This window comes from Xenopus laevis, chromosome 9_10L (genome assembly GCF_017654675.1).
Source record: "Xenopus laevis strain J_2021 chromosome 9_10L, Xenopus_laevis_v10.1, whole genome shotgun sequence".
Lineage (NCBI taxonomy): Eukaryota > Metazoa > Chordata > Amphibia > Anura > Pipidae > Xenopus > Xenopus laevis.
Window position 1 is genome coordinate 17,413,114 of NC_054387.1, and position 16,440 is coordinate 17,429,553.

Below are 16,440 nucleotides of genomic sequence, written 5' to 3' on the forward strand. Positions count from 1 at the left end.
CACAATGTTCCCCTTCTGAATACTACTAATTGGGAGCGTGGGATATAAGAGTCTTTCAGTTTCAGAGCTTAATCCCACCAAGCTCAGGCCCATCAATCTTATTTATACACACATCTGCTATAAGCATGGCCTCTAAAAGGGACACAGTTCCAAGGTTTCTGCTCCACCAATACTATCTGACTTTTTTACATGGACACTTGACAGAAGTGGGGCAACCCTTGACCACAGGCGTGCGTACCTCTTTATGTTTTAAACCCTTGACCACAGACCTTACACTTACTTCAAAGGAGTTAATTCCTACTACTACTCTAGCACAGGGCATGGTGGCTAGTGGAAACATTGGCATTGTATGCAGGCTATTCCGGGAGCTGTGAATGACATTGGTACATTGCTAAAACTGTAATAAATATGTTTGCACTCAGAGAACAATTAGAATATAGAATGTGGGACTCTCCATTTGGGGCAGATTTTCTTATTCTCCTTTTCTTGCAGAGACTTCCATCCCAGCGGGATCCCCCCAGAACATACTCTCAGCTTCCTGCTCCGCTTGCCTCCATATATGGCTCGGGAGCCCTTCTCTATTTGGCAGATCACAGATGAAGATTTCCAGCCAGTCCTTGGAGTTATTCTAAACCGTAAGCAAAGGGACCCCCCATAACACCCTTGCTAGGCATGGGACATTGTGCCAGGATTCACCCAATTGGTGCATGCTTCTGTATATTCATTAGGGAGTCATTGGTCAAATGTTTGGTCTCTGTCCCCTCCTTGTATCAGAGCACCGAGTGATTCTGCTATAGTTCTATCAACTCCCATTCTAACATACACCTAGTCTGGTTCCCCCATTCCTCCATCTTTGGGCTTTCCTAAGGGACCCAGCCTCTTAAGTTGGGAACCTCTGCCCTAGGGGAACAGTTGGCTTTGCAGAGGATGTAGCTTTCATACGAAGTCCTAACTCCCTAAGCTACTGAGGGTCCTGCCTGTGCGGCCGTGTGGTACCCTGTAGTATATGCCCTACTAGGGGGTTTGAAAGGATAAGTATGAAGAGCAGTGAGAAACAGTATACAAGATGAGGTGATATTTAATTTCCATACATATACAGAGCAACCAGTGGCCTAGCAACCTACCTTATTCAGTAACATGTCTGATGTCCTGGCATCACTGCCCCTAACATAGGGAAATGGACTGTTAAAGTATAAATTAACCCAGTTTTAGATTCCAATATTTTTTAACTTAACAAGGGACAAATTAGATACGGCCTGAACCAACCCATAGCAATGAGTACACTATGAGAAACTAGTGAAGCCACAACAAATAACCACAACTAGTGTACCCTAAGGACATCTCTGACCAATAAGATGAAAGCAGGAATTATGGCATACCATCAGTGTTGCCTTTAGCACAAGCCTCCCTGTCTGGCCGGCCAAAAGGTTAGGAGCAAGAATCTAGCAGACAAAGTTCAGTATATCAATAAGGATTTTAGGCAGCTTCACTGGGAGATTAGATACATAGGGGTTCTGTTGTGGGGAGCAATGGAAATGGGATTAAACTTTAACCGAATATAACTTACCCTTTAACTTCACTTGTTTTCAACTTTGCAAATTGAGGGTTTTGTCCCCATGTGATTTCAGGTGCCTCCATGCTTTATAGGAAAGCTCTGCACACTGCTCAGGTGCTTAACCTCAATAATTATATAAAATTAACATGACTATTTCATAATATGCCCCCAAATACATCTCCAAGCCCCCCCCCCCCCGCCCCATACTCCTATCTTCAGTGTGAAATTGCCATTAATGCAGCTTTTATTTGGCTTCATCTCGTTAGGCTGCCATTGTTCCTTGCTCATTTCTGTGATATTCCTCCCCTCTCATCTTCTGTAATTGCCCCATACTTACTGGGCTATTGCTCTCACAGCTACAGAACCCCCTCTGTTTCTTCAACATGCTCATTCCGTGTTCTGGTTACTGAGACTCAAACTGTTCCACAGCTTCAGTTTTTTCTGCTGTTTCCGACTTATAAATTCTGCCTTTCACTGTGGGTCTAATATTCTCTCTTCTTTGTCTGGGCCAGCAACTGAAAAATCATTGACTTACTTCAACCCCGGCACTGAGGGCATCATCCAGCAGGTCACCTTCCTACAGCATGAGGTGCAGCGCATTTTCTATGGGAGTTTTCATAAGGTACAGCCTAGATCCACTAACTAGTCTTCTCTGTCACCAATACCCACATTAGACTGACCCCAAATATTGTAGGGGTTACTGTAACCAAGGGGCTGAGGTGCAGCATGTTCTGTATAATATATAAGTACAGATATGCCCACCATCTTTCCCCCAGCCCCAACCACTGTCACAGTGTAACCCCCATATAATATATGCACATAATGTAACTGTATAATATATAGGCACAGATATACCCCCATCTTTCCCCCAACCACTGTCACAGAGTAACCCCCATATCATATATGCACATAATGTAACTGTATAATATATAGGCACAGATATACCCACATCTTTCCCCAACCACTGTCACAGTGTAACCCCCATATCATATATGCACATAATGTAACTGTATGATATACAGTATAGACACAGATATACCCCCATCTTTCCTCCAACCACTGTCACAGTGTAACCCCCATATCATATATGCACATAATGTAACTGTATAATACTGTATATAGACACAGATATACCCCCATCTTCCCCCAACCACTGTCACAGTGTAACCCCCATATCATATATGCGCATAATGTAACTGTATAATATATAGACACAGATATACCCCATCTTTCCTCCAACCACTGTCACAGTATAACCCCCATATCATATATGCACATAATGTAAGAGTATAATATATAGACACAGATATACCCCATCTTTCCCCCAACCACTGTCACAGTGTAACCCCCATATCATATATGCACATAATGTAACTGTATAATATATAGGCACAGATATACCCCCATCTTTCCACCAGCCCTAAACACTGCCACAGTGTAACCCCCATATCATATATGCACATAATGTAACTGTATAATATATAGACACAGATAAACCCCCATCTTTCCCCCAACCACTGTCACAGTGTAACCCCCATATCATATATAGTGAATAAAGTACCCCCTCTTGTAAAATATAAGGATATTATAAGTTACCGAGGAGTTTCATGACCATATAAAAATACGAGGCCGAAGGCCGAGTGTTTTTATACAGGTCATGGAACTCCTCGGTAACTTATAATATCCTCATATTTTACAACTGGGGGTACTTTATTAATTATAATACACAAATTTTAGTGAGTCATGTGACAGAAATTACATCACTACTCACCGTTTATAACTGATGACATCACTACTCACCATTTATAAGGATATCATTTACAGGATATTCATGGCTTTTGTGTATTATATGCACATAATGCAACTGTATAATATATAGACACAGATATACCTCCATCTTTCCTCCAACCACTGTCACAGTGTAACCCCCATATCATATATGCACATAATGTAACTATATAATATATAGACACAGATATACCCCATCTTTCCCCCAGCCCTAAACCACAGTGTAACCCTAATATCATGTACACAATGTAACTATATAATATATATACGCATAGCATTGTATTACATATTTGTAAATAATATTCAAAAACTGGGTCTGATTTCCTCTTGCTGCTTTGGCAGGTACAAGTGGCAGTTGGTAGAGGGGCTGTCCGTCTGTACATTGACTGTCAGAAGGTTGCTGAGAAGACCATTAATGCCATGGGCCATGTGACCACCAGAGGGTTTGAGATGCTGGGGAAGCTGACAAGAACTAGAGGCCTGAGGAGCGGTTCAGCAGCAGTGAGTGTAATAGCTTTATATGGTGATTATGCCAAAATCTATAGAACCCATTGTATAGTGGTTATAAGGGGTAGCTGTACCCTCTAGCGCTACATGTAGTAAAAGAAATGGCAACAATACTGTGCTTAAGCACTACTTAGCAGAGCAATTCCTCTGCTCTTAGCCACTTTCTGGTTGTAGCTGCCTCTTTCCCAACATTCCTTTTGTCTCTATAATACAATGTCACCCCGGTGTCACCACCGCCTTCTCTCTGCCCATCAGACACAAGACAGAGTGGCTCATTTTCCACTGTCATCGGACTTTATTTAACTTGAGACATTTTAAATTCCCAATGATCAATGGATCTCATTTGGAGCATTTTCTTGCTCCAACTCACACCAAATCTTTTGGTGGTGCTTGATAAAAAGAGCCCATTTCTATAAAGAGGTGATAAAATCTCTCTATTTATAGCTGTGCCAGTCAGCAGAGTCCAGCGTGGAGGGGAAGATGTTCTGGAGGTGGGGGGGCAATATTTCATTATTAACTTGGAGTGGAGCTGCAGTCCACTTTCTGCCATCAGCTGAAATACTTTCTGTTTAATCCTGGTCCCAAGAGTTGAGATCAGTGAAGACAAGGTCCCCAGCAACAGCCAACTGAATAAGGCTCATAAAGCTGTGGAGGCATTCTTACTAGCATAGGTTCAAATACCTACTGCCTAAACCCATAGCAGCCAATCCGGGGGAAGATGAAAATTATTATTGATGCATCTGGTACACACATGGCACAACATCAATTATAATGGCAAATCGGGCATGGCACTGTGTGTCTGAGGCCTCAGTTAATCAGCTACATCTATATTTGTCTGTATGCAATCGAGACTCTGTAGCGGCCATGTCTTGTGCAGTCAGGCATCAAGCAGGGCAGCAGTTCAACTGTTTGTTTGTAGCAGCCCTTGGTATTCTAAATATTCTGACTTTGCACAGCAGGGAGTCTCATCACTAATACATGTACTATTCTTTCCCTTCCCTGCTTGACTCTAATCCCGCTGAGATGGAACGACTCACTTGAGAGGTGAACGGGAAATCACTTTATGGAGTCCGTAACATATGTTCTACCCTCCTGCTCCCAGGAATAATCTTCCTGGCTCTTGTGGTTCTTGGCTTGACCTCCCTTCCTTCGGTGGTGCTTCTCGTATTTCTATCATCAAGTCATTTACCACCCCTAAATGACCAGAAGCTGCTGCTTCCTACATCAAAAGCCAATATTTAGGGGCCTCAAACCTCAAACTGGTCAAACACATATATTTAAATTGTGCATAACTCGGGACCTTCACTGGACCTCTGCATACCTGGGGCCCCCAACACCCGCTGGGTTAGCTGCTCCCCAGTTTTTCTTCTATACAATTCATAGCCCCAAATTCCTCCCCATTCTCAGTGTACATACAATATTTTCAAAGTGAGAATCTTTCATTGTGGACTTGTTGATACTTTGAAAGTTATGAATGTATCAGAGGCAGGTTATATGGTACAATTTGATTCGTGCCTCAGCCACTACAAGATTGTAGGTGGCATCACTCATCCTTACAGACCAGGTGCAAGAGTACTTAATATTAGACCAAAATCTTCTTTCCAGAAAGGGAACAGAACCAAGCAGAACATAATTGCTCCAGAGCAGCAGGTGCCTGGAGGCTAGGATATATGCCAAATTGTTTTGTAAAGTGACCGTTTATAAAGTGCTTTTGCTTCTCTCCTAGATGCAACTCCAGTCCTTCTGGATCATCTGCAATGAGGACTGGCCAGAAAGAGATACCTGCTGTGATGTCCTAGGGAAGGTGGGAACTCTCTGCAGTTCATATGTTGTACTTTCCCTATAGCCTTCTGCCTTGTCTGCTCTTGAGACTCCATTAACATAACAACCTTTCCCATAACCCACATTTATACATCTCATGCTATTGTCCCTGTTTCTCAATTATTCCGTAACCCTTACAGAGAGATGAAAGCACCTGTCCTGCTCCCCCTGCCTTCTGCACTTGCAGTTCAGAAGTACCTGGCCCCCCAGGCCCACCTGGGCCCCCAGTAAGTTTGCCTTCTATAGAAATTGAATTATAGGCAGTATGTCTGTGTAGTTTGAACTCATCAGAGCATGTGCTTAGTGAACTGGAAGCTTGGGATTAATCTTTCCAGTTCCATGGTTCTTTATTCAGCTTCTGTTCCACAGGGACCTGCAGGACTGAGAGGCGCTAAGGGCGAACAGGGACATCCTGGGCCAAAGGTGGTAACTCCCGTTTACTTTATATTGATATAGGTTGGGTGACACTAAAATAAAGTATCGACTGTCTCAAGATTTGTTGTAATGTTTACATCTTTACCATCTTTATCTTGTCCTGCTGACATCATCATGCCCTACTGCCTCCATCCTGTCACCATCTTTTCCTATTTTACTACTTTGATCTACTTTGTCCATGGTGCCCTATTTTGTTACAACCGTGTCCTACTGTCTCCATCTTACTCTACTATTACCATCTTGCTCTACTGTCTCCAACTTGTCCTACTGCTTTTGTCTTGTTCTACTGTCTTGACTCAGCTCCACTGTCTCCATCTTGTCCGTCTGTTACTATCTTGACAAGTTGCGCTACTTGCACCATTTTGCTGTACTGTACAGCTATACTACATTCAGCTTCTGTGTGGGTAATATCTGCACCCTGGTTCTGTTCTCGAGCATTGCTGGACCATCATAAATGCAGATGACAGATCATGTGATATTCTCCAGAGAGGCCAGGTATTTTTGGCTATCGTTCTACAAAGTGAGATGTGGATTTATTCTGTCTGTAAGTCACTGAGCAGGGAAGGGGGAAGCAATGAGATGTGACTTGCTCTCCGTTATTTTCTTGCTGGAGAACTGAAATGTCCACCATGGGGAATAGACTCTGTCAGATCTGTACAGGAGAAGTAGCCGGCCTAGATTCCTCCTCGCTCTGGACAAGTTTAACTTGTTGCCTTTTTTTATTCTTGTTCTCAGGGTGAACCAGGGAATCATGGCCCCTGGGGACTTGATGGTCCTGGAGGTCATATGGGCTCACCTGGCCTACAAGGGATGTCTGTTACTGGACCAATGGTATGATATGCTATAATGGCTGGTAAATTGTAGGTGTATTTAAGTCAGGGATGATGGGTTGTTTCTGTATTTATCCTGCTATACTCATTTTTTAATTTTTCATTTAGGGCCCCCCAGGACTTAAAGGAGAAAAAGGGGACACAGGAATTTCTGGTCTGCAGGTAACTCCTCATCTCTAACTGTTGGATAACTGTGCACATCCAGTTCCTTAACCCCTTTCCTATTACTTTAGGGCCTGCCTGGTCCAGAAGGAATATCGGGGAGAGATGGTGTCATGGGACCCAAGGTACATGTCCCCTATATTAATTTAACATCAGTCAATTTCTGTCAGTAGATTGTTTTACATCACATCATCATTAATAAATTATAGGGTCATCTATTATTAGGAAGCAGTGTGCAAAGTTAAAAAAAAAGGAAAATGCAAAATGCTCTCTATTTTTGGACTACCCCATGAATATAATGCCATGTGCTATCCATTGTGAGCCTCCTATGATACCTCATTATACACCAACAAATCCCACACCCTCTGATAGCCTTTAGCCACTGCTTCATTTTTCCCTATTGTTACTACCTTGCTCTATTGTCTCTATCTTGAACTCCTGCCACCATGTTTCCCTACTCACTTCATCTTGTACTACTGTCTAACCCTGTTTTACTATCACTTTTTTGCCCTACGGTGACATTCTTGCCCTACTGTCTTCATCTTGTCTTACTTGTTTCCTTCATACCCTACTATCTCCATCTAGCCCTACTGTCTCCATTTTGCCCTACTGTCACTATCTGCGTTACTTTCTCCATCTTGCCCTACTGCTGCCATCATATCCTACCGTCTCCATCATGCCCTACTGTCACCGTCTTGTCCTACTGTCACCATCTAGTCCTAAAGTCTCCATCTTGCACTACTGACTCCATCTTGCCCTACTTTTACCATCTTGCCTTACTGTCACCATCTTGCCCTACTGTCTCCTACTTGTCTTTCTGTAACTGTGCTTCCTTATTTTCTCCATCTTTTACTAATTTTTAATAGACTCTTAGCTGGGTCCAGGGTAACCAACCCTATTTGAAGAACAATGGGCTTGGCCTTTGGCTTGTAAAATAATCAATCCTGTTGCAAATACTGTATCCCTTTACTGAGTATCCCCCAGGCTCCAGTATTTCAGTCTTTCCCATAATCCCCACTTAGTTTTTCTACAAATCTGTCTGATATTGAAGCTGCTCGAAATTTAGCAGAAATATTCATTATTCTGGATTCTCACCCACCGACTCGACAGCTCATTATGACATAGGAATTTGCCAGACAAATGTGACCTTTCCAAAATCCAATTTCTCTTACTGCAGAGAAAGTCATCGCTCTTCTATTAATTGTTGTGTCAGTTCAGCAAGTGTTGCAACTGTGTGTGCAGAGCAGAGCAGCGAGGCTGCCTGGTGTGTCATGTATGTGCAGTGTATTTGCATGAAGTGTGTAACTGTGTCAAACCCACGTGCAAAGTACAACTATTAGTCACAATGGCTGGAGGCTCCTTTTTCCACTCAGAGCTGTCCCTGCTGGGGGCAGTGTAAGAAGGGCAACTATCCCTGGCCACCCAAAGGGTATCAGCTAAATTAAGGAAGAAATTCATGGCTTCTGTGAGGAATGGTTAATTTACGTGTACTTTCAGGGCATACGGGGAGTGGAGGGGACTACAGGGCTTCCTGGTCCACCTGGCTCAAGGGTAAGAGAAGAGGACACTCCGTTTTCTATTGATTGGTTTTGATTCTATGAGGCAACTATTTCTTCTCTGTCACATTGCTCTGTATCACTTCATGGAGCTGTGATCGTCTCTGTGCTATAAATACCTCTGTATCTATTAGGGAAGAGAAGATTCTCTGTATGAAGCACTCTAGGAAACCCTGGGGAACAGCGGCTGGGTCAGGCCCTCTATAGAACCCACAGATAGTTAAACTCCTTCTTACAGGCTCCAGGACATAAAAACAAATTGCAGCCAGTTAAATGAGCCTCTTCGTTGCCCGTTAAACCATGCAATTCTCTATTTTCTAAGAGGTGCTGGAATATTTCCACTGTATCCAATATAATTTCATTATATGTCTACAAATGTACAATATATATTTGGTAGGATCCTTATAGGCACAATCCCTGGTCTCTTCACCACCAGTGTATACAATTCACAAACTAGGAAGGATCAGTACCTGTAGCTTGCAAGTGGGGTGCTGCCAATATTTATTCAAGGTGCACCAGGATAAACACAGGTACTGACTCCTTCCAGTTTTGTTTAATAACATTATATGGAGTCAGGGAAGTTCCAACATTAATAGGTCATAAAATAATGTATCCCTAGCTAAAGTAAAAACATCACATACAAGTGTATCCATATCTGGCTCACTGCTGTTTGTTTTAGGGATTACAGGGCATCTCGGGGATCAAAGGCTCCCCAGGAGATAAAGGACCAGTTGGAGCAGTGGGACCTACAGTAAGTATGACTGATGTGTGTATCCTATTGGAACAGAACTTCCCTGTATTCAGTGTTGGGTTTTGTTTATGGATGGGCAGACTAAATTTCTAATAACCCATTATGGGTGAGAAGACTGGTATGTTTTATTCCTAGACCTCCCTAGAGGCAGGCGAATTTGGAGTATCCCTGTTAGTGACCCAAACTGTTTAAAGCCCTGTATTTTATATGTGATAGTATTTAATCTGATAGCATGCATGTAATATTACAAACAGGCACTTCTGGAGGCACAGAGCCCTGACATGGAACTGACATCAAGCTTAATGTTTTACAGTCATGAACAAAAATATTGCCACCTTTGCACTTTTTTCACATAACTCTTAAACTAATCTAAATAATAAATGGATCTAATGCAAAATAAATTAGAAGCTGACAAAACCAGGTTTTCACATTTCCTTGTGTCGCTATGGTGACAAAATGTTGTTATGCCATGCAGAACTTAATGTGTTCTTTCAAATCTGAAAAAAAAAACAATGTTGATTAAATTATTGAAACCAAGCGCTCCCTGTTATAGTTTGAACATCTCATATTCTGCAAACTGCTCCAGTTCTTCCAGACTAAAAGTGCCTTCACCCAACTGCAATGATCAGATTTATCCATGTGTGTTCAGGGATTTCGATCTGGACTTAATCGTACTACTTCAGAACAGTCCAGTGTTTGGTCCTTAACCATTCACAGATTCTTTTGAAGTGTGCTTCAGATCATTGTCCTGCTGGAAGGTCCATGTGATGAAGAAGCATTTTCAATATTGCCCTTCAAAGTACCTTAGTAATCTCATAATTTCATACCATGCACAGACTCAAGGCACCCAGTTTTAGGGGAAGCAAAGTAACCCCATAACATCAGAGAACCTCCTACAGTTCTGACTGTGGGAAAGAGGGTCTTTTCTTTGAAGGCTTTGTATTTTCCCTCAAAGAGATAGAGTCTAACATCTGATGTTTTCCTGGATTTTATTTCTAAAGGATTTTGGCTTCTTTTTTTTCTTCTCTGTCATCAGTTGGGTTTTCCGGGTCTCCTACCATAGAGCCCCCTTTAATTTATTTTCTGATGATGCAAGCTGAAACTTGTACCCTGTCTAGAGCTTAGCTGAAATCCTCATGACAGTTGATTGAAGTCATTTGACCACAATTGTAACAATCCTTCTTGGAGATCTTTGATACTTTTTTCTCTTCATCAGCATGCAGGGAGATTGGTGCTAGTGCCATGGGCCTAATCTTGATAACATTGGGTATGGTGGGCACAAGGACATTAAGGTCTCTGGAGATGGACTTGTAGCTTTGAGATTGTCCATGCCTTCTTACAGTGCTCTGTATCACCTCCTTATATATATATATATTTGGCTTTCAAGCAGGTGATGCTCCTTTAATATGCAGAATTAGAACATTCAGCCTGATTTCAGTACATATTTATGGATCTGAGTTGCCTGTTTCCCTGGAAGCACTCTCAGAATGATAGGTGCTATCACATATAAAGGGCAAGTATGCACATGGCCTGAAACCTCAGCTAATTAAACACACACTGGTTTAATTTGTCTTCTTGTAATGTATAATGAAAGCACATATTGCTCATTCGAGGACAGTTTTATTGACTGATAATTAGAGGATCTTAATAAGAATCTGGGACAGTCTAACATTCTGATTAAGTGATTAATGCTAGGAGAAACGTGTGTTTGTGGCATCTGTACATCAATAACCAATTAAAGTCAATAGAACACATGGCTATTTGCTGCCATTACAACTAGTGTGTGCCCCTGAGCACTGCATACCTAATTAATCATTTATCTACACTATTACCCAGAGAGACTGTAAAGCCATAGGGCTGTTAACAGATAGGGAGACTGTAAGTGATCAAACCGCCTGATCGATCTAAGACCACAGTAAGCCTAGTTTGATGAGCAAGTAGTCAACTAGTAACCAGTTAATCAAAGAAGGTCTAGCTAATTGTGATCCCTCTTCTTGTGAATGATCCTTAGAGATTTATTATAGACTGAGTGGAGATACTAGTCATTAAGATGTTATGTACTGTCAATGACCATTTATTGGGCTCCTTAGAATATAGAATTCAAATGTTCCTCTTTGCACTGTTCAGGGTCTTCCAGGATCTCGAGGAGAGAAAGGAGAGAAGGTGAGCTTCATTTCTATGCGTTTGGCTCTTTGCACTTCACTTTATCAGACTTTTCTACTCACTCACCCACCCACCCAAACCATCGTACTGGATCCATGAAGGATTTGGACACTCTTTCTTCTTGATGAGTACCCAGTATTTCATTACTTAAAAGCTAGCTGTTGATTGAATTCTCTTGTTGTATCCTCTTCTGAATAACCAAATTTACTGCCTGAAGGTCAAATCTTTCTTTTGCGCATAGGGGGAGCCCCAATCTGCAGCCACAATCTACCACTTAGTTAATCAGGTGTGTGAAAGACTCATTCAAGGTAAGTGAAACAGAAAAGGTACATCACATGGTTACAAACGTCACAAAGATGTTTCAAGGCTTTAGATCAGGAACTAGGAATTTAGAGGGGAAATTCAGAAAAATTCAACTGATTGTAGATATTGTGGACCAAGTTTAGTCATTTCCAATATCAGCTTTGGTTTTGACATTTTGTGCACACTGCTACTAAAAAATGCCTTACGGTCTTTGTCTTAAATATATTGATAATGGGTTGAGTGCAGAGGACCTCTTGTATTTGTCTATTGGTATAAGATGATCCATGTGCTCGTGATACCCTAGTAAATAAATTCTGGATTATATATAATTTCTGTGGACCCATTGCAGCTCACATGATGAAACTGGACACTGTTGTTGGGGAGCGTGAGAGACAGCCAGTCCCTGTGTGGGATGAGCATCTAAGGAGAGGAGAACCAGGCCCTCCTGGTTTGCCTGGGCCTCCTGGAGAAAGAGGGGAGGCAGATATCATTGATGCATCAGGGCAGTCGGCTCAGAACGGATACCCTGGGGAGCGAGGTAACAATTCACTGAATATCTTTATATGCAACATTTCACTTAATGCTCCCTGTATGTGTTCTAGAACTCTGTGCTAAAGGCCCATAATGCATCGCTTCTGCCTACAGTCATAATCTCTGCTCCTCTACTGTTGCCCTCCTCTAATATTCTGCATTTTACTTAAGGAAAACAAGGTCCTAAAGTAGCGAAAGGAGATACAGGATTAAGTAGAGATGGCCCTCAGGGGACTCCAGGTGCTTCAGATGACCTTGCTCTCCACCATATTACTGGACTATAACTAACAACACTCTTGTTTTTGCTCCTCATGTGAGGTTCACAAAGTTTGCTTGTTATACACTAATAAATGAGATAAAGGATTAAGTAGAGAAGTTTGTTTTGTATCAAACTACTTGCATTTAGCTGACTACCCCTAAATAAAATGTTGTCTCCTTAACACCTGTTGCTGTTTCTGATCCTCATGGGAGGGGCACTGCGATGAGTAGCACTGAGTTTGATTTTTAAACCACTCTGGGAAGTACATGTTAGAAAACTTTTCTAAAACTGAAATTTTCTTTAATTGTCTCTGTGTTAATGGTGTCACTGTTAATAGTGTGTGTGTGTGTATTCTCTTTCCATGTGCAAATAATCATTTTGCCACCGCCCAATTTTCCTGACATTTTCATAGTGATATCAGTCCAGTCTTCCCTCTCTCTTTTAGGTCCCCCAGGAACAGAGGTATTTGGGAAACCTGGGCCTGTTAGCTCCCCTGGTATGCAAGGTCCCTCAGGAGCCCCTAGAAGTTTTGGACAACAAGGACCACCTGGGCTGCCTGGAATCTGTAACCCCTCCACATGTAATGTAGCAGACACAGGGGGTAGGTATAAAACAATTGAAAAAAAAGTGGGGATTTTTTTTACCATAGTGTAAAGCTTACTAAGCTGCTGAGCAGCAAACGTTCGCTTTCTAATGGATGACAGGAATTCAGCTGTCGGGTTTGGGGGTTTTTCTGAGGCATGTACTGTTTCCGATCTGTATCAAGACCTCCAGGCAAAAAGTTGCTAATAATGTGGGTACCACAAAATCATGCATAATGTCATAGACATTATACGTTTTCTTGCAGAGATAAACAGATCAGTCTGTGTGTAGGGAATGCATTGGGCAGACTGTAGCAGTGGAGATACTGAAGGTTCCTTAATTACACTAATGAGTGTTTTGCCTCATACTAAACCTTAGGCAAATTCTGCACTGAAAAAAACCCATATAATTTCTTATAATTAGTGCAGACATGGAAAGCGGATTATATCTGCTCTTTTACTGGCCAGTAGTTAATCAGACATTTCTTTTGCTCCGAAATACAGAGGCCCGCAGCTGTTTAAACAATGCCCCATGCAGTGGGCAACTTTCAAAGAAATGTTGATTGCAGGGCATTGTAAATGAGGCCTGCCAGAGGCACAAACATGCAGTAATACGAAACAGAGGTTCGTACGATTTTTGGAGCGTGTGTGGAGTGTCCCGACATTTTTCATGCTATTTTGATCGGTCGTTCAGTCCAGTTCTGACAGGTTAATAGATTCATATAGGCTACCGATAATATATCTACTTGTATTTAGTGATGGGCGAATTTGGGGCGTCTTGCTTTGCCGAAACGGCGAAAAATTGGCAAAACGGTGTCTCGTTTTTGATGCCGGCATCTGTTTTTTTTGGACGCTGGTGTCCGTTTTTGGCGAAATTGCACCGGTGTCCAAAAAAATGGACACCGCCATCAATTTTTTTTACGCCGGCGAATTTTTGCGGCGGTTTCGCAAATTTATTCTCGGGAATTCACCGCTAATCACTGCATGTATTGCCTATCTGACTATATCAATGGGTGACTGTCACTACTATTTGTCGGACATAACTTTTGTACGATTGCTGTCTGTCAATTAATGGCCCGAGCATTGCGTGATTTGTTCATTTCACTACTTTATTTAATCTGAATGGTTAATGGTGAAACGAACGAGTGTTTGTCGCACAAATAATAAAATATGCATGTCTATGTCTATGCAATCGAGATCAAGTACTCAGAAGAACTCTTTCCTCTGTAATTATAGGTTTGGTGGACCTCATACCCTAAAATGTACAAAGACTCATCACATCAGGTGGAATAACCAGGTGCGGTGCCTTTATCTCGTGGCTCTGGACATTTTAGCCCAGAGACTTGTGCCGCAGTTATAGATGGGAAAAAGTGGGTTCTGTATCACTGGCTCAGTTTCAGGTTACAGTTCTGTATCTTCATTTCTTTATCAATGGGCAAACCCAGGGTGGCACCTGGCAGGGAGTGTTTAGGAACATGGGCAATATTTCTCTATGGGCACCAGCCCTGGGCATTAGTCTACCAACTGCCTGGATTATAGTTGAAATTGAATTCTATGCAACTGTATGCAGTATTAATCTGTAAATGTAAGCTCTTGTGAGCAAAGCCTTTTTATTATTATTGTGTCATTGCTTGTTTACCCAAGCCATTGTATCTGCTACCTACATACAGCAAACTTTATAAACAGACATTTATAATGACCAACTGCAATCCTTACTTTTATTTCTGTTTCTATTGTTAGAACCTTCACAATATCCATGGTACTGTCCCTGGCCTCCTCTTGTAAGTTTCAGTCGACTGTTCTAGTCCCACCCTCTGCTTGAGTCACAGACTCCCTGTCCCTCTCCCTGTATGCTGCCATCAGTATTCTAGTCTAGATATGCCAACCTGATGCCAACCATGTGTCTGTTCTGCCCAGGCCATGCCCCTTATCATCCTCCTTGCTCTGGGCTGTTGCTGTGGGTGCCCGGGGTTTAATCAGGGTGACTCCCAAAATTTCCAGATGAGTTATCATATCCACTAGTCATGCTCAATACCAGGTTCCCGAGATCGGATCCCTGAGGCACACAGGGAAGTGTTCAGGCTTTCCGGGCTAATGCAGCATCATATATCCCATTACTTTTTCATTTCTGCTGCTTGAGCTCCACCTCTACCTCCCGCATGGACGTCACATGCACCTTTTTATTTCTGATACCTGATAGGTGTGAAATGATTGTCTGTGCCACTTGTGGAAAAATCTGGAAAGGTGTTTAAATAAGGGCCTGTTAATAGAATCATGCATCAGGCTCTTCTCTCCAGTGCCCCACGGTCTATCTTCAGCCACACTGGGAGAGCCATATCTCAGGACCAAGCCTGCAAAAGCTTGGAACATGCCTTTCATAAAAAGTCATCCTGCTCAACCCTCCCCCAGCCAGATTTCATCTGTCCCTCCATTGTGCCCTACAGCTATACCCACAGCCCCATCTCTCATGGACACTGCCCTCTGGCTCATGGGCATAACCCCCTCTCTTACTGGCACAGCTCCCAGCTGATCTCCAGCAAGAATACACATGGTTCTCTGTGTCTTCCCTATACACAGGCACGATACACAGGCAGCTGTTACAGTAAAGCAAGAGAAGGTGGCACAGGGACCCCCAAATCATATTTATTCATTTACCTGCAGGGTACCTCCAATATTTGCAGTGAGCCATGAGGAGCAGCTATTAGGATTTTCTGCTTGGAAAATGTCTGTGTGCCTTCAGACTGCCCTCTGGAGCTCTGGGAATTCTGGGGGACAGTCATGCGAGTTCAATAGGAACTTAAATATTTATATATATGCCAGAGTGTCACACTGTCACACATTCTCACACTCTCATTGTTATACCCTCTCATACAAACACAACCACGCACTCATCGCAGCTGTGAGGCCATGATAATTTGAAAGCCATTAAAACATGCACTTGATCTTTAGCCAAGCTGCCTTTTAGTTCACATACTGGCAATTCCCCACAGGGCAGCAGTAGAAGGAAGGAAAAGTGCATGTTGGGGTATGTGTAGGGCAAGATGGAGACAATAGGGAAAGAAGGGACTATAGAGCAAGATGGAGACAGTAGAGCAAGATGGAGACTGCAGGGAAAGATGAAGTCAGCTAGGCAAGATGCCAACAGAAGGACAAGATGGAGACAAAAGAACACAGTATTGGATTGAGATGTCAGGGGCC

General features: G+C 42.5%; 1 protein-coding gene across 4 annotated transcripts in view; it reads left to right on the plus strand.

Moving 5' to 3' along the window:
* Positions 1 to 14,941, plus strand: part of col20a1.L (collagen, type XX, alpha 1 L homeolog) — a 45,205-nt gene extending 30,264 nt beyond the window's left edge. For 3 of the 4 annotated variants that reach the window (XM_041576052.1, XM_041576050.1, XM_041576051.1), the window contains exons 22-37: positions 493 to 635; positions 2,068 to 2,177; positions 3,686 to 3,844; positions 5,577 to 5,654; positions 5,812 to 5,898; positions 6,041 to 6,094; positions 6,842 to 6,937; positions 7,045 to 7,098; positions 7,170 to 7,223; positions 8,596 to 8,649; positions 9,334 to 9,405; positions 11,533 to 11,568; positions 11,810 to 11,876; positions 12,221 to 12,409; positions 13,107 to 13,262; positions 14,479 to 14,941. In XM_041576052.1, the coding sequence (XP_041431986.1) occupies positions 493 to 635; positions 2,068 to 2,177; positions 3,686 to 3,844; positions 5,577 to 5,654; positions 5,812 to 5,898; positions 6,041 to 6,094; positions 6,842 to 6,937; positions 7,045 to 7,098; positions 7,170 to 7,223; positions 8,596 to 8,649; positions 9,334 to 9,405; positions 11,533 to 11,568; positions 11,810 to 11,876; positions 12,221 to 12,409; positions 13,107 to 13,262; positions 14,479 to 14,501 (1,432 nt within the window). In that variant the 3' untranslated portion in view covers positions 14,502 to 14,941. The other variant, XM_041576053.1, reaches the window with a different exon arrangement.
* The last annotated feature ends 1,499 nt before the right edge of the window (positions 14,942 to 16,440 follow it).